The 26935-nt window shown below is 31.2% G+C and overlaps 1 protein-coding gene across 7 annotated transcripts in view; it reads left to right on the top strand.

Moving 5' to 3' along the window:
- Nucleotides 1-26935, top strand: part of UBR5 (ubiquitin protein ligase E3 component n-recognin 5) — a 147763-nt gene that overhangs the window by 61968 nt on the left and 58860 nt on the right. For 5 of the 7 annotated variants that reach the window (XM_074267798.1, XM_074267806.1, XM_074267834.1 and 2 more), the window contains 11 exons: nt 23-212; nt 733-892; nt 1204-1353; nt 3091-3302; nt 9929-10045; nt 10130-10240; nt 10832-10986; nt 14386-14503; nt 19539-19723; nt 22761-22870; nt 26092-26204. In XM_074267798.1, the coding sequence (XP_074123899.1) occupies nt 23-212; nt 733-892; nt 1204-1353; nt 3091-3302; nt 9929-10045; nt 10130-10240; nt 10832-10986; nt 14386-14503; nt 19539-19723; nt 22761-22870; nt 26092-26204 (1621 nt within the window). The remainder of the gene's footprint in view (nt 1-22; nt 213-732; nt 893-1203; nt 1354-3090; nt 3303-9928; nt 10046-10129; nt 10241-10831; nt 10987-14385; nt 14504-19538; nt 19724-22760; nt 22871-26091; nt 26205-26935) is intronic. The other 2 variants (XM_074267821.1, XM_074267829.1) reach the window with 1 other exon arrangement.

A 26935-nucleotide genomic window follows, 5' to 3' on the forward strand; every position in this document is an offset into this window, starting at 1 on the left:
GCATCATTTTTCAAATATTTAGAAGTCGCTGGAGTTCAGGAGTGGGTGGAAGTGGAGGAGGATCTTCTGGCAGGTCATCTGCTGGAGCTCGAGACTCACGAAGACAGACCAGAGTTATTCGGACAGGACGAGATCGAGGGTCTGGCCTATTAGGCAGTCAGCCCCAGCCTGTTATTCCTGCATCTGTCATTCCAGAAGAACTCATTTCACAGGTATATTGATTATGTTCAAGGGTATGTTAGGTGCACTGAGCTAGAGAAAACTCATTAATATAGGGAACTCTGTGATGGGGCACACAGAGATTAGGTTATCTATCAAGGGTTAGTCATCTGATATCAGAGGTAGGAGTTGATCCCAGATGGTCCTCACTCCAAGCCCTTCTTTTTAATCCCTATGCCAAACAAAATTTTTGTTTAAAGCAAGAGTTAACATCATGAAGTGATAAACTAGTATAACTCTTTCCCCCCCCAGAAAAAGGCCATTATTGAAAATGGCATAGAATAAAGAAGAGCTATAAATTTGGAATTTATTATGAATTTTTTTTTTTTTAAGGCAAGTAATAGAAATTTCATAGTTTACTTTTTAAAAATTGTTTTCTTATGAATATAAAAATGTTCTTTGGTATTCTAATTCAGTATAACAAAATGGGGAAATTCCTCCTCCCCCCCCCAAAAAAAAAAAAAAAAAGATTGGAATAAAATGACAAACCCTTCTTATGTATTTTCTCCCAAGGCTCAAGTTGTTTTACAGGGGAAGTCTAGAAGTGTTATTATTCGGGAACTTCAGCGAACAAATCTTGATGTAAACCTTGCTGTAAATAATTTGCTCAGCCGTGATGATGAAGATGGAGATGATGGGGATGATACTGCAAGTGAATCGTATTTACCTGGAGGTTGGTAGATTGTCCTAATTGATTGCTCATGCACAGAATTTTCTCTTGAATCCTTTACGGGTTTTAGCATCTTGTAGAAGTGGCATAATTGATTAACTTACAAATTTCACTTTGAAGAGAAAATGTTAATGGTTTAATCATTCAGGTTTTTCTTAATGTTGCTTTGATAACTAGTAAAAAGGAGCCCTGAATATAAGTTCCACAACTCATAAAATTTAGGTTTATCTTATTATAAATATTTTTATCAATCCTTTTTTCTAATTGAATAGGATCTGTGAATATTGGACTTAAATGTTTTATTCTCCTTATAGAGGATCTTATGTCTCTTCTTGATGCTGATATTCATTCTGCACACCCAAGTGTTATTATTGATGCTGATGCTATGTTTTCAGAAGACATTAGCTACTTTGGTTATCCTTCCTTTCGTCGTTCATCACTTTCCAGGCTAGGCTCATCTCGAGGTAATTTTGCACTTTTTTTTTTTTTTTTTTTTTTTTTTTTTTTTTTTTTTTTTTTTCTTTTTTGCTCAGTATTTATCATGGTAGAACATTAGTGACAAAATGCATGATGGTTTCCTTTTAATTTTTTTCTAATTATCACAAATTGAATTATTGTCAACTAGCATTTGCATAGGATTCTGGGAAAAGAACAGGTAGGTGGTTCTCACTTTTCTTCAAAGAGCCACAGTAGTAGTAGTATTATGGTCATGATTTTATCTAGATTGTGGTTTTGTAATCTATGACTATTTGTGATTTATAATCAAGTTTTTATTATATAATAAAATTTTTCATTAGGAATACTAGTTAAGAGCTCATAGCCAAATACTATTTTGTAATGACATGAATCATTCAGAAAGCCCTTTTCCATGGTTCTTAGGTTTGCATGATAATCCTATCATGAAGAAGAGACTGGGGAATAAGTTTAAAACCCATGAAAGACTTCTTAGAACTAGATTACAAGTAACAGTTTATAAATGATAAAGTGCTAAAAACAAATAATTAAAATATTACCTTTGAATGATACTAAGTCTTTTTATGCTTTTTACACAGTAGTGAACAGATCAGTTTTAAATTGTTAATCCAACCTCTGTATTTTGATTTAGTGTAGCTATTTTTACTTTTATTTTAACTATATCAATATCAAGTATATGTATAATTGCTTGGGTCAAAATTCCAGGAATTATTGGTCACGTTATGATAAGCCATTATTTTATGTCATTAGAAATTGTTCCCTTTTAGTAAAAACACCCAAGGTTTAAAAGAGGCAATGATGGTTACTTGATATGTATGATATCAATATGTAATATCTTTTGGTTTTAGTCAGTGTTTCCATAATGGCTAATGTACATCATGTGCATGTTCAGATGTTCGACATTTGACATAACGCCTTCTAAATCCCTCCTTTTTTTTCCCTTTCCTAAGGTTATTTATAAGACGTTACTACGAATTGTTTCTAATCCTTATTTTCCATGCATAGTTGACTCTTGGCAAGTTAGTTTTGATTACCTCATTTAAAAAAAAATCTGCATGAGCGAACTGCAGAGTACTGGCTTTAGACAGTTTGTAGGCCAATTGGAGGGGAAGCATTTTGGTAAGGAACTCTTTCCTACAAGGATCCTTTTTAAAACCTGTTTGGCTTTTTGGAACTTTTTAATTTGAACTATTAAATATTCTTGATTATTTAAAATTTTTTTTATAAATCCAGTTCTATAAAATACTACTTTAAAGAAAGTGGTTGGATTATCAAAGTTTTATATAAATTTAATGTGATTTGATTTGTCTTTTTCAGAATACTTTTTGTACAGCTTTATTTTATTACTAGAGACTCTCTATTAAACACTCTTTTTGGCTTGCATAAATTTATCTAACAGAAGTTGGAGTTTTTATTAAGCGAGTTTGCCACTAGGTTGATGAATATTTTAATAAAATTACTTGTAATTTAAAAAATTTTACCAAAAAAGCATTGTGTTTGCTGGAACAATTGTGCCCTTCCAGAATTTTTAATTTGCCACTTATAGCAATTTTTGGTTCATGTACTTGAAATGGTTAATACTTAGAATGTTGCATGTCAGACTTCTGAGACCTAAGTCTATTTTAAATTTTTGTCAGTAGATAAACTGCTGTTAGTTGCATCCTGAAGGGTCTTTACTAGAGAGTGGCTTACTTTTATCCCACTGGTGTGACCCAATTGCATACCAGTTCTCCTTCTTCCCTTAGAGAGAGACTCTGAGCTGTTGCGTGAACGTGAATCCGTTTTACGTTTGCGTGAGCGAAGGTGGCTTGATGGAGCCTCATTTGATAATGAGAGAGGCTCTACAAGCAAGGAAGGAGAACCTAATTTGGATAAGAAGAATACACCTGTGCAAAGCCCCGTATCTCTAGGAGAAGATTTGCAGTGGTGGCCAGATAAGGTATTGAAATTTCCCTATATTTGTTGTATAATATTTAACTATGTTCCATTTATTTTTCTAAAGGATTTTCTGTTTTCTTTATTTTAAAATGAATGAGAACCACCTGGTGTAAAATGTTCCATTTATTTTTCTGAAGGATTTTCTGTTTTATTTTAAAAATATTTTGTAAAATGAATGAGAACCATCTGATGTAAAAAAAGATTCTACACTTGGTATGACATCTTCATTCTTATTCCATTGATCAGTCAGTAAACATTTATTAAGCACCTACTATGTGCCTGGCTACTAAAAACATCTAATTTTATATTCTTTTGGAAAGTAAGGAGGTTTTTACATATATAGCTCAAGTGTGGCTTGTATTTTATCAAGACAAAATCAAGTGTTTGTTAGGATGGTACAGTCTGGAAATGTATAATTAATGTAATTTTGATAATGTAGGGTAATTGCACATTAAATATCATTTAAGTTTTTCGTGTATATAAATCTGTACAAAACAGCCAATTTTTAAGTTTTAGTGTTTTGCGATTTTCAAATTATTCTGAAATTTTATATAGATATAGTTAATTCATTTTCCTTTATAGTTACCTCCTGTGGAAAAAACTTGAAGCAAGAAGAAACAATTTTAAAATTTAAATTTTCATCTATTTATATTCATAATTGGAATATCTATTATAGTTTAAATTTAAGTAAACAACTTTTGCTTTACTTAACATTTCTAACAACTTCCATCAAGTTAATAGATTCCTATTTCATATTGAGTGTTGTATATGAGATAATACTCATCTATTTTGAGACACTGAACACACATAGGGAAAAATAATATTTTAAAAATTTTAATAATAGGGCTATGTTGTTTTTTTTTGTGTTATTTGGGCTTTGATTTCTTAATCTGTAAATCAGTAGATTTTGGATCAGGTACTTATCACTTTTGAATTTTGTGATCACTTGCAATTTGAGAAAATCATTATACTTAGATATCCAGAAGTTAAGACTTATCAAATAATCAAATCTATGAATAATTTTACAATTTTAAACTTGAAAGGAATTTCACCTGAATTATTTATTCTAGTCCTTTTGTAGTTAGAAGTTTTGACTTGATTTGTTGAGTTATATGCTTCATCAGAGATCTTCAGCTTTGGTTTTTTTATCAGAAATGCTTTGAAAACACTTATTTCATTGAGTCAATTTTTCATGATAGTGAAAATTGTATTTCAAGGAGTTTATTTCAAACTAAACAAAGAAACTATGATCTTATTCATCCTCTTTGAGTTTACTTGACATTTGAATACTTTTTAGATTCTTGAAGGGTTTTTTTGGTATTTTTGTTTTTTCTTTGATGTGTGGGACTTTTGGATTTTGACTAACGTTCAGAAGACTTTTTAACAGGCACTTGGTCAACTCTATCATCAACCTCTAGTACATCTGGGCAGTTTTCATTTGTAATTCTGAAAATGTGGTGTGTAGACTTTTTGTTGTTTTCATTTATCTGAACATTATTTCTCTGTCTTCCATTTTTTTCATGTTCTTTGTTTTTTTTTTTTTTAATACTTCTGTTGTCTCATGAGTCATTAATCCATTCTAATTTGATCCATTCTAATTTTCAGACACTATTCTTCTAATTGTACATTTCTCAATATTCACTTGACTTGATTTCTATGACTTTTATCCTGGATGACTTTATCTGTCTTATGTTTCTTCTTCTATTCTCCTAATTGTGGGTATTCCCCACATTTTTGTCACTGATTATTCTTGGTGATGGAATGCTTGCATTCTTCTCATGTATCACTCACATTTTTCATGATGCTATTCAGACTCATTACCTATGTAACATTTTACGTGAAACTTCAAATTTCTAATTTCCTACCTTCCTATTTGGAATATAGTTAGATGTGTGCATATTGCTTCCTTATTTAGTCTATTTTTGAAAAGGAAGAATCTTATTTTTTTTTTTTTTTTTTTTTTGTCTTTATAGTCTCATTAGTTAGCAGACTTTGATATATAGTAGGTCCTTAAATGCTTGCTTATTGTCTCTTTTTTTCCCTTATTTTATGTATTCCAGTGAACACATGGCGATAATAGTCACTTTGATGAAAATAATTCTTAAATCAGGAGGTCATATATGTACTAAATCTGTTATAACACTGATTTCTGTTTTTGAACTTCATTCCATTCATGATTACTAGATATTTTCACTTTGGTGGTCTGTCTGAATTACATAATTAGCATGTCCACATTGAATTTCAACTTTTCTCTCCAATTATATTTGACTCTTCTAGTTTCTTATATCCAGTCGTTTGTTAAGTCCTTTTGATTCTACTTTTCTAATAATCACCTATTTATCTCACTTTACCCATTATCTCTCATTTGGATTGCCTAATAATCATATTATTTCTCTTTTTCTTTTTTATTTATCTTCAACATCTTTCACATAGCTTTCAGAGTATGTGATGTAACTTTCTTCCTCTTATTTGCTTTTTGGATATTATCTATATAAGCTCCTTAGCCAAATGATGTAAATCTTTGAAAATTCTTTTAACTATAGCTTTTCACTTTCCTTCCACTTGCAATTGAAAAAAAAAAAAATCAACCTATGTTCTCTTGGCTGATTCCTAATATCCTGGTCTGTTTCTCTCCCTCACAGTCTATTTCAAATGTTTGACTATTTTATTAATACTGAGGTGAAACTTTTATATCCACTTTAAAAGTACTTTGAAATCGGTATCTGATTTTGTCCTCACAATAACTTTGGAGAGTTTATTTACATTGCTGTACTACATTTCTAGTTCTACACTTAAATTTCATATTCCATTGTTTATTATTGCACAAAATTTTGTTATAATTATTAGTTGCATTTGTGAACCAAACCTCATTTTAGTCCCTTGTTTATGGTATGGATGGATATTTAATTTCCAATTTTTTGATATATGTACTGTATTAAATATCTTGATACAAATATTTTCAGTATTATTGTTCTATGAGAAATGATGAGCAGGATGCTCTCAGAATAGAAAAAAAAAACAAAAAAACCAACTTGGACAGTTTCTTTGTTTTTAAATTTGACCTCCTGTGAGGAGTATATACTTATAAATATAAGCTTTAGGTCAAAGTAGGTAGATATTTTACTCATTTTTCATATAAATACAAATTTCTTTCCATATTGTTTAACAATTCACATTTATACCACTTGTGTTTTAATTTTGTTGTGTTTTCTTCTGTTCAGCCTCAGAAATTTTCTTGGTTGCATGAATTTGGTTCATGTATTAGCTTTTCAGCTTTTGAGCAAGAGAATTTGTTTTAGATATTTTCAGACATTGATTTGAAATCAGTAATTCATTACTGATGTTTTTTCACTTAACACACAACCATTGATTTACCATGAGAGATTGAAGTTATACCAAGAAGAACAAAGCTCTTTTTTGATATCTGATTTTATTAATGAATTAATGAATAGCAAAGAAAACAATTAAAAGTAATCCAAGGAAAAGGCTTGCAAATATTTATTAAAAATTCGAAATTTAATCATTCACTGAATTTATATTTAATATTTAAATTGACAATACAAGAATAATTGAGAAGTTGGAAAATTATTAATAGATGTAGATAATCTTTGAAAAAATACAGTACTCATTTGTGTTTTTTAAAAACATAATTAACAAAGCATGACTTTAGAAGGATTATTTTCTAATATGATAAGAAAATGTCATTCTGAAACTGATTTCATAGTTATGCATTTATGAAAGATTAGAGGTTGTCTTATTAAAAAGAAAACCCTTTTGCCTACCATTACTTAACATAATTCTTCAAAAGCTCCGAATCTATTAAGATACCAAATTAAATGCATAAAAGTAAGGAAAAAGAAGAAATAGGAAATTAATCAAGATAACAGTTTCACTGACAGGTTATAGATCTTAACAAAAATCTACAGAAATTCTAAATAACGTAGTATTGTCCAAAAAGGAATAATAGAAAAATAAGTTATTTGGGCTGGTCCTGACTTATGCCAATCTTTTGATAGACAAAAAGAGAAACTGAAAGATAATTGAACAATTATTTTACTTGGCTATTGTAGGGGAAATCTATTCGCCAAGGATATGCCCTGGCGATAACCTGAGCTGATTAATAAAGTATCCCTTTGATGAATAGAGTATCACTTCCTGAGTTGTCCCACATGGTCCAGTAGTTACATGAGTTTAATTGTTGGTTCTTTTATACTTAGGCACCAGAAAGCACCAGAAAAACTTAGGCACCAGAAAGCACCAGAAAGTGAAATTAATCTCCTCAGCTTTTTTGTTCTCTGGGTCAATCATAAAAGGCTTTTGTTATTGTTTTGAACTTTTTTAGCCTAAATTAGCTTTGACATATGTATTCTCTTACTGGACCAAAAATCCCATTTAAAATGATTAGAAAAGACATAAAATGTCTGCTAGTCAGTTTCCTAAAGCACACTGAGTACACGTATTGATAGAACAGCTTCAATAATTAAAATAAGATTGATTACTTGTTGAGTGGCCAGAGTGATATAGTAAAAATTATGATATAACAAATTTTATTTTATCAAGGTAGTGTAACAACAGTATTCATTTACAGGAAGAAAAAGTTTAGACTATTAAAGAAAATAATGAAGAAAAAAGGGATAAAGGTGGGGGAAAAGTTTATAGACCTGTAATATCAGTTAATATTATTTTTGAGCAAAAATGAGATGTTTATATGTCCAAGTGCTGAGAATTTAGGACTATATTTTAGTCACAACCTCAGAAGCAGATTGTAATGATTGTTTTTTGTTTTTTGTTTTTTTTTTTTTTTTTTGGTTGGTTTGTTTGTTTTTTGACAAGTTACAAGTAAATTCTGATTAGCGATGAATTACCTAAGCATACAATTAAAGGAAACTCAATTAAAACTAATGTCATCATGAGGTGTTTATCAAATCTGAAACACTAGTATTTGTTGGTCTAATTTGTAGGCTGCACATAGCACCTAACCACATCACTCCACTTCTTATTATACACAAAAATTAAAGCTTAAATAAATACTTAGTTGTAAAATGGAGTTTTAAAATTAAAAAGACCTGTTTCTTTTAAATTAACATAATTTTTTACAAGTTAAAAACTTAGGATATTAAAACAGACTAGATAAGGAAGAACTAGAACTAGGAGAACTTAAAATCAACCAATGTTTTGTACTCCTGAAAATGTGAAATATTCTAGGAAAAAGAATTCTGGATTTCAGATGAATTGCTCAGAAAACTACTTGTAATTATCTTCATTTTAAAATCAATGCTTCCCCACACAGAGTTCTATTACATACATGTATGCATTTATTCATACATACATATATGTGTGTGTATCACTCAGACACATCATGCTTGAAGGAAGTTCATGTATGTATCTTGTTTTTCCACTCACTGTACCCCTTTCCTACCTCCCTGCAGGCTAGTGCCTAATGTATTAAAGATCTCTGCTAGTCATGAAATTGTCCAGAATCAAACCAATTTTTTTTTTTAAACTTTCTTGATAGAAAGTCCTTGTATTTGGACTACTTGCTATAACATGTGTTTTAAAAGTCTCATTTTATAACAAACAATCATCATTACTCCCACCAACTCAGAGAGCAAATAGGTCTTGTTCATTGGCAAGAGGGTATAGCATAGTATAGCTGGTTTTAAAAGTCTTCACTATGACTTAGAAATACTTCTTAGTATTTGGGAGATCAGTATCAATACTGGAAGAGCCAATCAGTTGTCTCAGTATCTTCCTTTATAAAATATGAATAATAATGTCTATAATATCTCACAAGGCTGCTGTGAAGAACAATTGAGATAATTCACATAAAATACTATGTAAACTTGGAGTGCTATATAAATGTCAGCTGTTATAGTTATAACCTAGGTGAAGGGAGTGGGTATTGGGGAAATTTATTATCCCTATTTTGAGGATAGACTTAAATGTCCTACAAACCTCCTTGTACTTCTTGGAAATCTTTGTTTCTCTGCTTTAACCTGTGAGACTTAAAGTCCATTATCATGTTCCTGTTGGTATTTTTAATATGATTCTCAGTTTCTCTTCCCAAGATTTAGAATATTAATACTTTTTTTCTAGCAGTTGCCAACTTAATTTGTATCTGGCCTTGGTTTGTGTCTATAAAATATAAGAGTTGGAATAAATGGAATTTATTTTAGGATCATGGATTTAGAGAAGATAGAAGGGACTTTGGTAGTCTTCTAATGTACCATCTCCCCTGTAGCACCACCACTGTTTTATAAATGAGAAACTGAGGCCCATAGAGAAGTAGTAATTTGTCTGTTACATAGCTCTTAATTCGTAACAGTGGGATTTGAATGTAAACTCTGATTCAAATCCAGCACTTTCTCCAGAACCTTATGCTTTCTAGCTCTTTCTTGCTTCCCTTCTTTTCCCAGTTTTCCAAGCTCATAGGGATATTCCTGTCTCACCCTTCTTTAAGGTGATAATAGTGAATAAATTGTGTTTGCTATATAAAGCAACTTTCCTTTCTACATTTCAAACAGTTCTTTTGTGTTTCATTTTTTTTTTCCTGATAATGTTTTGATGAGTTAAAATACAAACTACTCATTATAACATTGCATTGTTATAATTTCTTTTATCTTGTAGGATGGAACAAAATTTACATCTATTGGAGCTTTGTATTCTGAGCTTTTAGCAGTTAGCAATAAAGGGGAGCTCTATCAGTGGAAATGGAGTGAATCAGAGCCTTATAGGAATGCACAGGTACTTTACCTTTTCAAACTCTAGTTCTGTTAGTCCTATAAATCAGTTTACAAATTAGTAATCATTTTTCTTATGCTTTTAAAGAATCCTTCATTACATCATCCACGAGCAACATTTTTGGGGTTAACCAATGAAAAGATAGTCCTCCTTTCTGCAAATAGTATCAGAGCAACTGTAGCTACAGACAATAACAAGGTATGAAACTTTCACATTGTTATTGATTTCATAATTAAACTCATTTTATTTCTTTTTTTACCATCAGATATGAGTATACTTTCATTGTTATGCTGTATAAATTTCTGTATTGTAAAAAATCTGAATTAGATTTTTGGCTAAAATTAGGTATGATTCTAACAACAATTCTGTTAATTTCATTTATCCTTGAACTATTTAACATTTTAGCAACAAGTTTCTGCTGTAAGGTAGGGTAGGAAGGAGAGAAAAGAAGGAAAGCTATACAATATACATATAGAAAAATTTTATATAATATATCTAAAATTTTTATATTTGAAGAATTCATAGTTTTAAAACTAATGAAACAGATTTGAAGACTTAGAGTTAATGCCAAAAACAGTTGGAAATTTCAATAACTTGTGAGTAATTTAGATGCATGTCTGAATTTCTGGTTTTTTTCCCCCTTATATAATGAAAGAATTGCAATTTAATTGTTTTGGAGCATTTTAGTCAGACTCATTGTTTCTTAATCAAGTGTGGTCATCAGTTATGTATGTTTGTGAGGAACTTTGTAGAAATTTTTATCTAAACAAGCTATATTTTGTTCTTTAGGTTGCTACATGGGTGGATGAAACTTTAAGTTCTGTTGCTTCTAAGCTAGAACATACTGCACAAACTTACTCAGAGCTTCAGGGAGAACGGATAGTTTCATTACATTGTTGTGCTCTTTACACCTGTGCTCAACTAGAGAATAATCTGTATTGGTGGTAAGTAAAAAGTTTGTTATTAGTGAATCTCACACCTGAAAATTTAGATATTTTGCAGCTCTTGGGAGGCTGAGTTGACATTTAAGGAAATATCAATAAAAAAGCTAACAATATTTTTCAGACTTGTGTATGAAATTAATAAGGGCTTTTTGATTTATTCCTAGTTGTTGAATAGCATGAAATAATAATCAATAATGAGTACATATATAACAAACATTTTTATAGTGCCTATAAATTTTTTTTTAGGTTTAAAATGGAACAGCCATTTATTTTTGTTTCTAGAAAAGGTAGTATATAATGATAGATGACCAGACTTTTATGGTTTTCAAAACAAGCCAGTATAATAGGTTTCTCTTTTTAAAAATTTTCTACAATGCCTATAATATGTTATGCTAAATCATCAAAATGATTGTGTGACTTTTTCACTATGAAAATAGTTCTACTTAGGATTCTTCCTTCTAATTCATTTTAACCATCAGTGTCAATATTGTTCAGTTCCGCAGATGTCTTTCAGTTAGTCCAATTTTGTCTTTGATTTGTCTTTAGTTGTTACTATCATCTAACCAGAAATCAAAGTCCTATTAATTAAATATTTCATTTATCTTTACTTCTGTCATACCTGACTTTGGCTTATATGTATCTGAGTTATCATGTTAAATTTTTTCATTAGTCTTCATGCCTCCAATATTCCTTCTCCCTTTTCTTCTCTTTTTCCCCACATCTGTTCTTTATTCTGTTGCCAAACTATTTTCCCTTATGAATCCTTTAGATATTGTGTTCAAGCTGTTATTGAGTAAAACTCAAAACTTGGCATTCAGGGTCTATAATGTATTCCTACCAAACTTGTAATAACACATCACACTTTATATAATGACTAAATTGGACAATCTACCACTTCTACTGTATTCCCTGTAACTTTTTTTCTCTTTGGTCATATTGTTTTCCATATCTAGAATACTCCCATGCCTTTGTACTTGTTTTAAAAAGTCTCTTTCATGCTTTTCTTTCTGACCTTTCATTTAGAATTGATTATGTCCCCCTATTGTCTTTATTGTTTATGATTTTTGTTATTTATTGTATGTCATTCTTGTGCCGTATTTTACTACTCACCTTTTAGGTACCTGAGAATAAAGATAATCTTATCATTGGCCAGAGCAACTTGTAGACTGCTCTGTAAAGAAGAACTTGACAGATGTTTCTTCAATTATTTTGTGATCAAACTAGAAGATGTCATGATATAGGGACTTCACTTTTCAAATTTAACTGATGATTCTAAGCTAAATTTGTGTGTGTGTTATAGACTCTTGTGGTAGTCTGATAAAGATTATATACCTTTTTATATTGTAACATGTAAAATGTATGGGATTGCCTGTCATCAAGGGGAGGGAGTAGAGGGAGGGAGGGGATAATTTGGAAAAATGAATACAAGGGATATTTTTTTAAAAAAATTACTCATGCATATATACTGTGAAAAAAATTATTAAAAAAAGATTATATACCTTTTCTTAGCATAATATTTTTAAATGCCTGAAATAGAATACATAGAGTCAAAGAAAACAATATATTGAAATACAATTATTAAAATACTTCAAAAAATAAGTTTCAACATAAATTATAAATACCTGATTTACTGACACTGTGTTATGTACCCTTTAAGTTTAATTATAGTACCTAATCTTAATGTAAGTGAAGATAAGGAATTAAAATTTGAAAAGTAATTAGTTGAGTAGCTATTTAAAAGTCCCAGAGATTTCTTACCCCTGGGGTCTGATAATATTTAGCATTCTAAATATAATAGATTTTTGTCAACATTTTACTTTAGAATATATAAAATATTTATTTTAAAATCATACAGGTTTCTAAAGTATATCTGCTTTGAGAATAAACAGAAGTGGTCAGCTATTGAATCTGTAGAAGGTTTATAGATAATAAAATGAATGATGCATTATTTAACCTATTTTAACCTCTCTCACTTTGAAGTTGTGATTTGGGAATTGGTAATTTTTTTCCTCCCATGTACCAATTTTTTATTTATGTTATTTTATATATATATATATATATATATATATATAATTTTTTTTTCTTCAAAAATACATGTAAAGCCGTTTTCAATATTAACTTTTGCAAAACCCTGTGTTCCAAATTTTTCTCCCTTCTTTTTCTCTTTCCCCCTTCCCTGGATAGCAAGTAATCTAATATAGGTTAAACATACGCAGTGCTTCTAAATATTTCCACATTTATCATGGTGCACACGAAAAATCAGTTCAAAAAGGGAGGGGGGAAGCAAGGAAACAGCAAAAAAGATGAAAATACTATAAGTATGTAAGTCCCCGTGGTCCTCTTTCTGGATGCAGATGACTCTCTGTCCATCACAAATCTATTAGAATTGGCATGAATCAGCTCATTGTTAAAAAGAGCCCAAGTCCATCAGAATTGATCATCACTTAATCTTGTTGTTGTGTACACACATGTTCTCTTGGTTCTACTCATTAGCATCAATTCATGTCTCTCCAGGCCTATCTGAAATCATCCTATTGATCATTTCTTATAGGAAAATAATGTTCCATAACTTGTTCAGCCGTTCCCCAACTGTTGGGCATCTACTCAGTTTCCAATTCCTTGCCACTACAAAAAAATGCTACAAATATTTTTGCAGTGTGGGGTGTTTTTTTTTTTTTTTTTTTTTTTTTTTCTTTTCTTCAAATGATTCTTTGGGAAGCAGACCCAATAGAGACACTGTTGGATTAAAAGACATGCACAGTTTGATAGCCCTTTGGGCCTTATTCCAAATTTCTCTTCAGAATGGTTGGAACAGTTCATAGCTTCATCAACAATGTATTACTGACTCATTTTACCCACATTCCCTCTAATATCAATCATTATTCTTTCCTGTCATCTTGGGCAAGGATTTGTTAATTTTAACAATGAATTGATTTTTAAGCAACTTTGATTAAAGATGCCAACTAATTCATTAATGACAGATTCTTATACATGTTTTATAAAAATCAAGCTCTGTTTTATTGTATATTATTTTTTAAAATAGCCTGATAATGGAAGGAAGCAGAAAATATCTGATTATCAGCTAGTGAAGATATGATAATAGTGTCCATGGTATGCAAAAATGTGACATTATTGTATGGCCATCTATTATGCTTAACACATGAATTCTTTTTTTTTTTTTTTTTTTCCTCCATAGCTAGGGCTGGTTTTTACATTTTCATTAAAATATTTATAATTTTATTACGTATTACAATAGTTTTCCTTCTTAATTTTCTGGAATTTATCCTTTAAGCCTTTGCTCAGTTGATTCTAAAATTCTTGGAATAAAGTGTTTAAAAAGAACCCTTCCTAGTTTTTTTTTTTAACTTCCATTTGTCTGGTGTTTGTATTCTCTTCCAGGGGTGTAGTCCCATTTAGTCAGAGGAAGAAGATGTTAGAAAAAGCAAGGGCAAAAAATAAAAAGCCAAAGTCCAGTGCTGGTATCTCCTCAATGCCTAATATCACAGTTGGCACCCAGGTAAGAGTTGAGACTATGGGTTTTGTGTTTTGTTTTTTTGTTTTTTTTTTTTTTTTCCTTTATTAAATATTTTCCCCCGGTTACATTTAAAACAAAAATTTTTTACATTTGTTTTTGAAATATTTGATTGTCAGATTCTCTCCCTTATCCCTACTCCAAACCTTATTAAACCATATATGAAGTTATGCAGAACATTTCCATAAAAGTCAAGTTGTGAAAGAAAACACATCTCCCACCCTGAGAAAAAGAACCTTCAAGAAAAGTAAAGTTTTAACAAAGTGCTTCAATCGGTACTGACGCACAATCATTGTCTTCTGAATATGGATAGGATTTTTCATCATAATTCCTTCAGAGTAGTCGTGGATGATTGTACTTCTGAGAATAACGAAGCATCCCAGAAAAATTACTAATAATTTGGTAGATGTTGCTTGACTTCATGTAGAAGTTGTTGGACAGAAACTGTCCAAGTTGGTTTTTTTCATCATTTCTCATAGAACAATAATATTCCATGACAATTATATACTATAATTTACTCAAGCCTTCCACAATTGATAGATATCCCCTCAATTTCCAATTTTTCCCCTCAGAAAAGATTTGCTACAAAAATTTTTGTAAATATAGATTCTTTACCTTTTGAATTTCTTTTGATATTCTGGTATTGTTAGGTCAAAAGATAGGTCTGAATTTATAGCCCTTTGAGAATAGATCATATCTTTTGATTATTTATCAATTAGGACAAAGTTTTTTATTAATGTGACTCAGTTCCCTCTATGTTTGAGAAATGAGGCCTTATCGGAGAAACTTGCTACAAAATTCTTTTAATTATTGCCAATTGCATTTCTTCTTCTCCCTTCCCCCCCCCCCCCGCCTCCATTTATACTATTCTCTCTTTTTTCCACCCTGTCCCTCCTCAGAAGTGTTTTACTACTAACCACTCCTTCCCCCAGTATTTTTTATCTCCCTCTTTCCTTCCCATATCCCAGTCTCCTCCTATTTTCCTCTTTTATGGCAAGTCATTTACACCATTCCACTTCTCCTTTTCTGTTTCTTCCAATTCATTCTTCTTTCACCACTTAATTCCATCATTTATTTTAGATATTATCCATTCATATTCAACTCACACCTGTGTCCTGGGTCTATAAATACTCCTCTTAACTCCCATAATAATGAGAACATTCTAATGAGTTACAAGTATCATTTTCCCATGTGGGAATATAAACATTTTTTTCTGATATCACTTTCCTGATTACCTCCTTATGCTTTTCCTGACTCTTGTATTTGAAAATCAAATTTTTCATTCAGCTTTGGTCTTGAAATTTGAAAGCTTGAAAATCCTCTATCTCCTTTTCTTCTCAAGGTTTGTACTCAGTTTTGCTGGATAGGTAATTCTAGGTTGTAATCCTAACTCCAGTACTTTCTAGAATATCATTCCAAGCCCCCCTTTTTTTTTTAATCATGACTTTTAGACAGTCCAATAATTTTAAAATTATGTTTCCTAGATGTGTCCTCCAGATTACTTCTTTCAGGAGTTTTGTGCAGCTGTTTTCAGAAATCCTTTTAGCCACCTGACCACAAACTCTCTTTTATGCCCTGGTGTAGTTAGGTATGTCCCTATCTCTAAGTATAAGATCTAGTGTGTTAAAGCAGCAGTCCTGCTTTTTCCAGGGTTTGGTCTGAATCTTCCCAAGTACAACCTGATGGGATTGCACCCTGGTTCCACAGACCTTTTCTGGTGACCTTCAAGTCTTTGGTGTCTCTGGGCTCAGACTTCTTGAAACTACCAGTACTGCTGCTGAATCATAGGTCATCCTTTGCTGACACTGGGACCAAGACTGCATTTACTCCCACTGTGGTGTAACTGACCTTTTCTGCTGACCTTCAGCAGGAAAATGTTGTATTCCATCTTTTGAGGTTTTCCAACTAAATTTTTTTGGAATTATTATTTAAAGGATGTTTGGGGGAAGAGGTGGGGCAAATTATTGCCTTTATTCTGTTATTCTGCCGTGTTGGCTCCATCTAGAGAGTATATTTGACAGAGAGGACTTCTTTTTAAAAACTGCTTTTTTCTTTTTTTAAAAAACGGTTTTTAAGCAATTTAGTCATAAAATTAAATATGTGTTAAGGTTAGCTTCAATTGATAGGTACATTATTTTGATGACAAATCTCCAACTTCACTGAATCTTAATTTCTTCATTTAAAAATGGGGATAATAACATTTACTTCAAAAGGTTGTTTTCAGGATCAGATGGGATAACATACATAAAATGTTTGGCAAACCTTAAAGTATTATATAAATGATTTTGGTTATCAACTAGATGATCCTTAAGGTCCTTTACAGCTTTAAAATAATTCTAATTTTATGAATTTTTTTCTGCTAGAAGCTTTCTTCATTGTTAATATAACTGTTAATATAGTGTGCCCCTCTTATTTTTTGCCTGTTTATACAGACAATCTCAAAATAATGCTGTACATTTCTAGTCTTTACACATTAATTAATCTCACTGAATTTTGTTCTTGGTTTCTGTACAGGACATACCTGTTTTATGCTATGCCTGGCTATAGTGATTTTTTAAAAAAAATCAATCATGCATGTCCCTTTTTGGCTTTTCAGATTAAATTTGCATAGAATAGGTGCTTAATATATGTTTGAATCAAAATAAAGAATTTTAATATTCTTTCAGCCTTTTTTTCCAACTAGATCTTTTTTTTTTTTTTTTTTTTTAGCAAATTACAAAGTAGCTGTTTTTATTATTATAAGATTAAATGATGTAACTGCATTTGGAGAAACTAGAAATAATACCTAGAGAATTCATGAAATTATAGTATCAAACATTTTGGAATAGTTTTTGATAGGTTAGAATCAGCAAGAAATTAGATCAGTTTGATGAATATAAGAAACAATTAGATAGTTTCAAAAAAACATTTGATGATCTTTTGAATACGATCATTGTAACACAAATATTTCAATGATAATTAACTGTGAACAACTTGGCTACTTTGGTCAATACATTGTCCCATGATATTCTCAAAGTACTAATAATGGGGGGAAAATACTATATACCCAGAGAAAGAAATTGTATTAAGATAACATTTTTTAAATTTTTTCTATGATAAAAGGGATATATTGGTAATTATGTTCAACCATACTTGCATTCATAGAAAATGCAATTTTCAGCTTCATCTTTGAAGTGAAAGAACAACAAAAATAAATTTCTACATCCAGCTACAAAATACTACCAGTTTACACCTTCCCACAAATTTCTCCAAATTATAATTTAGACATAACTTTGTGTTTTATATGAAAAAAAAAATTAGGCTCATGTTAAGTAATATAGCTAGCTACTAAGTTTTATGGCCTGGATCAGACCATGATCATTTCTTGTCACTGTTATATCCACAATTACATGCTTTGGGAAACAGGGACATTTCCTTTTTTTTTTTTTTTTTTTCCTTTTTCTTTTTACTTAATTTAATAGTCTTTTAAATACATTTTTATTTCTCTTGAACCTCCCCAACATACACCAAGAAGGCAAACAATTATAGATGTGAACTTAGGCAAAACATTTCTATATTAGACTTTTAACACTCAATTTTTTAAAAAGCATGAAAAATAAAAGTGAGAAAAGTGTATTTCATCTTGCACTCAGTTAATCAGTTCTTTCTTTGGAGGTAGATAACATTTCTTATCCTAAGTCCTTTGGAATTTTCTTGGGATATTTTATTGATCAAAGTAGCTAATTCTTTACAGTTAATTATCATTAAAATTTTGGTGTTGCTATATACGATTTGGTTCTGCTTATTTTATTTTTCACTGGTTTATATAGATCTTCCAGTGTGTTTCTGAAACTATTTCCTAATTATTTCTTACAGCACAATAGTACTCCCATCATAGTCATGTGCCAAAACTTATTCAACCATTCCCCATTTGTTGGGCATCCCCTCCATTGCCAACTCTTTATCACCACAAAAAAAGTTGCAATATATGTTTTTGTACAAAAATCTCTTTAATTTATAGACCTAGTTGTGGTATTACTTCATCACAGATTCTTAGTTCCTTATTGTGTAATAGAATGGTTGAGCCATTTCATTACTCCTCCAACAGTTCATTCATGTACCTATTTTTCCTTTTAACTTTTTTAATTTCTCATAGATATGATGTGATACCTTGGAGTTGTTTTAATTTGTGTGTCTCTAATCAATAGTGGTTTAGTAGGATTGTAGATAGCTTTTCTTCTGAAAACTGCCTATTCATATCCCTTGACAATTTGTGGATTGGCTTTTTTATACATATGACTCGAGTTGTCTACACATGTGGGAAATGGGATCTTTACTAGAGTAACTTGTAAAAATTTTTGGTTAGTTCCTATATGCCCATTTGTTAGGGAAGTTTTCTCACCTTGGTTATTATATCAGTATTGTATCCCAGTTCTAATGCCTTGCCCCCATTGTACCTCTCGCTTCCTCTCGAGAAATTCAGAAACTCTCTACACTAATGTTTATATAGGCTTTAAGGTTTGCCAGATCACAATGACTTTAGGAAGTATATTGTCATCATTTTAGAATAAAGAAAACTAAAGTCCCAACAGTTCCAGATGTAATAAAGCCAAAGACAAGACCTATCTCAAAAATCAGTTGACCAAAAACTGTACTATTTTATATTAGGCATAATTTCAAATTACTTGCCTCTCTGGTAGTTTTCATATTTCTTTCTCCTTGTTCCTTCTGTGATGTTTATAAAACTGCCTTTAAAAAAAAAATAGATATCACTTATTTACTGTTACCTTCTTTTAAAAATCACAGCAAAAACTTGGTAATGGACTATAATATTGAGGCTTATGTAAAGACTGCTTAAGTTATCTAACTTTTTTAGCCGTATGATTTTTATTTATATTCTTTATTTTCTTTGTTCATTGTTTCATATTCCTTTAATTTGGAAAGAGATGCTTTGTAATATTCCCTCTCACATTCTTCATTTCCTCTGTAATATGGTCTTTAAAATAATGTCTTGATTTAGATGGTAATTTTCTTTTATCAGGTGTGCTTAAGAAATAATCCTCTCTATCATGCTGGAGCAGTTGCCTTTTCAATTAGTGCTGGAATTCCTAAAGTTGGTGTATTAATGGAGTCAGTTTGGAATATGAATGACAGCTGTAGATTCCAACTTCGGTCACCTGAAAGCTTGAAAAACATGGAGAAATCTAGCAAAACTACTGAAACAAAGTAAGTAAATTTGATGAAATGCTAATTTGAAAACATATTTTATAATTAAGAACCTTGTAAGGAACTGCAACAACTTGTTGGGCCCTTAAAAAGATCCTATGAAAACTTTTTTTTCTTGAAAAACTTATTTGCAAAAAACTCCTAAGTGAAAATCAAATGTCTGTGTTTTGCTTTATGAAATCAATGAAAGACAATACTAAAGTACCTAGGAACAACTTTGTATATTTATCTAAAAGTTTATGTACAGTGAGTATGTGTTGTGGGGACAAAATTATTAGTCATTTGCTATTTTCACTTGGGCCTTCATTAACTTAGCATAATTCTTGTAATCTGCCTATTAAAATAGAATTGTTAATAAGAATGGATTAAGAACAATTAATAAGATCTAAGACTATATACTCTTATAAATTCAGAACTTTTTTTTTTTTTTTTGCTAAAAATATTCTTTATTTTAGACTCTCCTGAATAATTTTACAGCATCTTAATATATCTTTCTTTCCTCCCTCCCTCCCCCCAATATTTATCATTATATTTTTTTTATTTTTTTTTTAATAGTTTTTATTTACTATATATGCATGGGTAATTTCACAACATTGACAACTGCCAAACCCTTCACTCCGATTTCTCCCCTCCTTCTCCCCTTCCAGATAGCAATCCAGATAGAATCCAAAATGCAGGTGGACAAAATCAGAGGGATTGGGAATTCCTTTTTTTTTTTTTTTTTTTTTTTTTTTTTTAATTCATTTTGAACTTAAAACAAAAAAGGCCCCAGGAAGAACATTTCCATCATAAAAATAAAATTCAGTATAAAACCATTCATTTCCATTTCAAACTGTTTACTTTTTCTGGGAAAACTACATAATTATAGGAATAATTCTTTTGAAGTGGTGATCAGTGATTGTTTTATTTTTTTATGTTTTAACCTTCATTTTAGAATTTCAAGACAATTTTCCCTAATGACTTTTCATAATATTGTATCTACCTTTTAAAAAATATCATTGCTTCAGTAATGGACTGACCTAGCTATACCCAGTGAAAGAACTCTAGGAGATGACTATGAACCACTACATAGAGTTCCCAATCCCTCTATTTTTGGCTGCTTGTATTTTTGATTTCCTTCACAGGCTAATTGTACACTATTTCAAAGTCCGATTCTTTTTGTACGGCAAAACAACTGTTTTGATATGTATACATGTATTGTGTTTTAATTTATAGTGAAACATTTAGCATGTATTGGTCAGCCTGCCATCTTGGGGGAAGGGGGTAAGGAAGGGAAAAATTTGAACAAAAGGTTTGGCAATTGTCAATGCTTTAAAATTACCCATGCATATATCTGGTAAATAAAAACTATAATTAAAATTTTTAAAACATCATCTCTTTCAGATAAGCCAACTATTGTTAATATTATCTCTCTTTGAACTCTTCTAGATCAGTTGTTTTTCTAATAAGATGTTTCATATTTTTTTATTTTTTGTTTTCTTATTTCTTCTTGTCTTACAACATTAGCTTCTCCTTGACCAATTCTAGTTTTCCAGGTCTTATTTTCTTTTATTAGCTTTTGGATCTTTTTTTCCAATTGGTTTGCTTTCTTTTCAAAACTTTCATAATTGTTCTTCCTAATTTGTCTTCCACCTCTCTTAATTGATTTTTAAAGAGCTTTTTAAAACTGGTTTCTACTTGGGCTTTGTTATGTTACTTTCTTGTAGAAGTATGCACGTCATTACTCATCATTGATATACCATCATGGTTATGTGGTGGTGGTGCAGCTGTATTTATTTACTTGGTATTTATTCTAAACTTTGTTGATAATTATTTTGGTCTATTTTCTAATATTGATGAAAAATGTTCTTAATTTTTGTATAGTTTTAAAGCTTTACATTTAACTGACATTTGAGTGTGGAAACATATAGGGTACAGTTTTTACACTTATGAAAATTTGACCTGTTTTCTTTGCTTATTATTAGCTTTGCAGATATAAGAATGATTTATTTCATTTTTCTGCTGGTGAACAATGTTACTAATTTGTTTATAATAGTGAAGTCTTTTACCATTTGTTTTACGAAATAAAATGGCAATTTTGTTTTTGTTTTTTAACATAATGATAATAGATGACTTAAATTTTTTTCAAATTGAAATTTCATTTATGGCATTTATTTTAAGGAACATGAAAATGGGCTATTATGTAAACTTTCTCATGTAGACTATTGATTTCACAAACTTGTATTAACTAAACTGCTTAAAGCAGTTAGAGATGATTGAATTTAAGTCTTATTTCTTTAGTCCACTGAAATGTTTGGTAACCTCGTAGTAGACAGTCCTTGGACCTATTTGCACATGTTGTATGAGTGGTGGATTATAACTCTTGAGCACCTGGTTCTGTGTTGCTGGTGTATAGATTACAAAGCTAGAAATCACTGAATTTGCTTAATCTGTATGACCAAAATGAGGGGAATCTCTTGATTAAGAAAAAGCTGAAGAGTAAGTGCTGCATAATTTGATCTTTAGTCATTCCTTAAAAGTAAAGTTAAATGACACAGTAGATAGAGTAGTGGGGCCTAGAATCAGGAAGCTTCATCTTACTCAGTTCAGATTGGTCAATGACCACTAGTTGTGTGAGTCTGGGCAAATCATTTAATACTATTTACCTTAGTTTCCTTATCTGTAAAATGATTTGGAAAAGGAAATGGCAATCCCCTACGCTATCTTTGTCAGGAAGACTCTAAATGGGAGTCATGAAGCATTAGCCAGATGTCTCATGTGAACCCCTGAAATACTGATGAATTTAATGTACTGTCTTCCTTGACATGCAGGATTACATACACGGAGACAAATTCTGTTTGTTTTCTCATCTACCTTTCACTGAAAGTTCATGTAGATTTTGAAAATTTCAAAGCTTTAGGAAGTATGGGTTAACACAAAATTACTTTTTCAAAAGCCATTTTACCTAATTCTAGTGTTCTTTTTCAAATATCTCTTTACTTACTGAGAAGTAAAATCTTTTTTTTTTTTTTTTTTTTTTTTTTTTTTTTAATTTTAGACCTGAAAGTAAACAGGAGCCTGTGAAAACTGAAATGGGTCCCCCGCCCTCTCCAGCTTCCACATGTAGTGATGCATCTTCAATTGCAAGCAGTGCATCAATGCCATATAGTAAGTTATATAGCTTGTATAAATTGTTTGTTTTTTATTTTTATGTAACTTTATTCAGTGTACTTCTTGTTAGATGATGCGTAGGCTTTAGCAAAGACTGTAATATTTTTAATGGCATAAATATAACTTACAAGCAATCTAAAAGTAAGAAAACGTTTAATAATTTTGACAATACTCTTATTTATAATAGTGGAGTAATATTGATAATTCGGGGATAAAGTAAAACCATTAATTAAGTGTATCTAAATTAATTATAATAGCATATAATTTTTCCACCAGAAACATTGCAAGAAAAATTTTAGCATTCCATTTTTACAATATTTTGAGTTGCAAATTTTTCTTCCAGCCTCGTTTCTCTTCTTCTTAAGAAAATTTAATATAGTTTAATTAGTACCTAAATTAAATCATGCTTCAGAGGCAGACTAAATTGTTGCTTTAAAAGGAATACTATTCATGAGACCATATTTTTTAGTGCTTATGAAAAATAAAAGAGAAAAAGAAGTGATTGCAATTTTATGTTCCATCATCCTTTGCTGAAGATGAAGAGCTTGAAAAAGTCTGTGAAGAACTTGATAAGGGCCTGCAGTTCAAGTTAGCAAAAACCAAGTGCCTTAGAATTAGAAGACTTGGGTCATCTGACCTTAGGCAGCATATTTATTATTCAGGTCATCAATTTTCTTTATATGAAAATGAGGGGCTTTGTCTAAAGGCTTCTCAAGTCACTCAAGCTCCAGAGCAAAGATCTTGGCTTGCCTTTGTGGTAACCATGTGATCCTAGTCACTTAACTTTTTGGTGTCAGAAAATGGGAGAGTTTGTATGAATCATCTCTAAAAAGCTCCTTCTGATCCTCTGTCATCGATAGGACAGAAAGGATTTGTTGAGTTTGAGGCATCATTATAAAGTGCAAAGAGTGCCATCCTGATACTTTTCAAATACTTATAATCTCTATAGCCAGTTAGGTAGTTGGGGGTAGGGTGAGGAGGGAGGTAGAGCTGAATCTTGAGTTAGGTTGCCTAATCCTATGCTATGTCTTATTGATTCTACTTTTCCAACATCTTGTACATATCTTTTTTTTTCTCTAATCACATGGGCACTGATTTATTTCAGAACTTTATTACCTCTTCTCTAATCTATTATTATAGCTTCCTCCCTGGTCCCCCTACCTTAAGTATATCCCCCTATAATTTATCCTTTATGGCTATTAACTTATAGAGTACAGGTTCCAGAACCTCCCTTGCTAATTCAGCTCCACTGACTCTTTTTTTTTTTTTTTTGTCCTTGCTTGTCATTTAAAGCCTATTCCAGTCTGTTTCTGGTCTTGTACTATTCCATATGACCTGGGAATCTTAAGAGTTTCTCACACATGCCATCTCTTCTCCTTTTGCTTTACCCTAACCCCAATTGTTTCCTGTGCCTGGAATTCACTCAGTTCTTTCCATAAGCACTTGGAATCCCTAGTGTTCTTCAGAGTTCCAACTCAGAAGCCTAACTTCCTAACTGAGACCTTTTCTCACCCCCCTATCTGCTCCTCCGAAATTTTGGTTAGTATAGTTATATATGCTTCTCATAAATATATATCATGTCCCCTTGAGGACAGGGACTTTGTTTTGTTTTCCCTTTGTATTCTATGACTTGAGGGTCAGCTAGATGATCCAATGTCTTCTTGAGTTGAAGTCTGGTCATAGACTTTTACTAGCTATGTGATCTAGAGCAAGTCACTTAACCCTGTTTGCCTTGAATCCTCAACTGAAAAATGAGCTGGAGAAGGAAATGTCTTTGCCAAGAAAACCCCACAATAGGGTCAGAAAGAGTTGAACACAGCTGAACAAATGTCTGGCATATGTAGTCCAAGGTGATAGGGTTCAATTATTTATTCTCATGTCTCTAAGCTAGATGTTCTGTTAATAAGTTTATAGGATCATAGACTCAAATTAGAAGAGATTTCATAGATTATTGGATTCATCTCCTTAATTTTATTGATTAAAAAACTGACACTCAGTGGTGTGATGACTTGTCCATAGAGTAAAAGAGTAAAGGACAAAGCTAGAATTTGAACTCGGGGCCTGTGATTATAAATTTAGTTTAGTTTTTGTTTTTAACCTGTATCAGAAGTATAATCAGGAATATCATCTAGAGAATATAAACTGTACATCAAGTATAAATAGGTGGTATGTGCAAGACACTTTTAAAAGTAATATTGTATCATTTAACTACATAGCTCAGGATGGGAGATTTAAAAAAAGCAATGGGGAGGAAAGCAAGTATTATTACTGCTAGAAACAAAAAGTAATTTTAAAAATCAGTAACTATTATTTTTTGCTTACATTTTCCTCTTAATGATAAAACTCCAGATGGAAAATATCAGAAACGAATCAATAGTCTTTCAGAAACATTTCTCTATATCATGCCACATTTTCACAAGTTACATAGCCAACAGAGTAGAAGAATGCTAGCTCTCTGTTGTAATGTTCAGGCTAGCTTTTTGGAGGTGCTTCGGACAGACCTTGGTCTCACTCAGCAGAATAGACACCATGAAAATGGTCAGGAATAGAGTCTATTCTAGCCCAGTCTTGATTTTAGTGTAGGAGGCCCGAGAGCCACCAGGAGGATGGTCAAAAATAGAGTGCCCCATTTCCAGTCCTTCTTAGCCCTTACATACTTTATTGTAATTACATCATTACAGCATACTGATTATGTATGAACTAAAGAACCATTACATCACCATGCTAACTTAGTATATGTATATTAGAAAATCATCATCTCATCAATTCCACTGAGTTAACACCTGTTGTAAGTAACCTTGTTTCAGAGTTCCGTACTTCTACACTCTGTGACAAAATACTTGGGTTGGCAAGGTGAAAGGCAAAAAGTAATTCTTCTCTCACATGTTGAGACCATATAGGATTCTTTACCAATCACATAGATAAGTCTTCAGTTAAAATCATCATCTCTGCTGATGAACATCTGATGTGAATGATGAAATAGAAAAAAATTTTGTTCTTAAGTGTTTCTTTTTATTGGATTTAAATGAAGGAATAATTTCCAAAGTATGGTGCATTACTCTTGGACATTTAATCTTTTTATACCTTACTGTTATTTATTAGTGGATTATGTGGATATATATGCGTTATAATTCTTTTCTCATATGTAGATGAAATCTATAAAATCTTTTATATTATTATTAGTAATAGTAGTACTTACCATTTTGTTGTTGTCTAAGAACGACGAAGGTCTACTCCTGCTCCAAAGGAAGAGGAGAAGGTGAATGAAGAACAGTGGTCTCTTAGGGAGGTGGTGTTCGTGGAAGATGTGAAGAATGTTCCTGTTGGCAAGGTTTGGAAGAAAACTTTGTTCTCTCTTTTTGAGATGTTGGTCTTAATAATTTAAAGTGTTGCAATAGTATTATTTACCCCATTTTTAAATTTTAAAGAATTTTTGAATAATTTTAAAACATTAGTTTTGCTTTTTTGGGGGGGTATTTTTTTACCTTTTTTGTTATTGGTGTCCTATTTACTGCTTGAATCTTAGAGTTGAAATGAATCCTTAGAATGCATCTAGCACAGTATTTTTTTTTTTTTTTTTAATTCATTTTTCCAAATTATCCCCTCACTCCCTCCCCCCGATGGCAGGTAATCCCATACATTTTACATGTGTTACAATATAACCTAGATACAATATATGTGTGTAAATACCATTTTCTTGTTGCACATTAATTATTAGCTTCCTAAGGTATAAGTAACCTGGGTAGATAGACAGTAGTAGCACAGTATTTTTACCAATTTGTGAATCTTGCTGCAAAAGTATCTTCATAGCCTCCATGAACTTTTTTGGAAACTTTTGGTCAGAAATGACCTTACTTTTGTTTGACAACTCTGTTATGTAATATTGATTTTAGTTAGCTTTATGAGCTCCTTATACCTTAATTGAGTTAACTGGTCTGAAAAAGCTCCATGATGGAAGAAATTTTTTAACAGACTTTGCATTACCTTCTGAACTCACAGAGTATATTGAACAATTCATAAAATTTGTGCTTCATAAATATTTGGGAAATGAATAACTGTAAT

Source organism: Sminthopsis crassicaudata, chromosome 1 (genome assembly GCF_048593235.1).
Source record: "Sminthopsis crassicaudata isolate SCR6 chromosome 1, ASM4859323v1, whole genome shotgun sequence".
Lineage (NCBI taxonomy): Eukaryota > Metazoa > Chordata > Mammalia > Dasyuromorphia > Dasyuridae > Sminthopsis > Sminthopsis crassicaudata.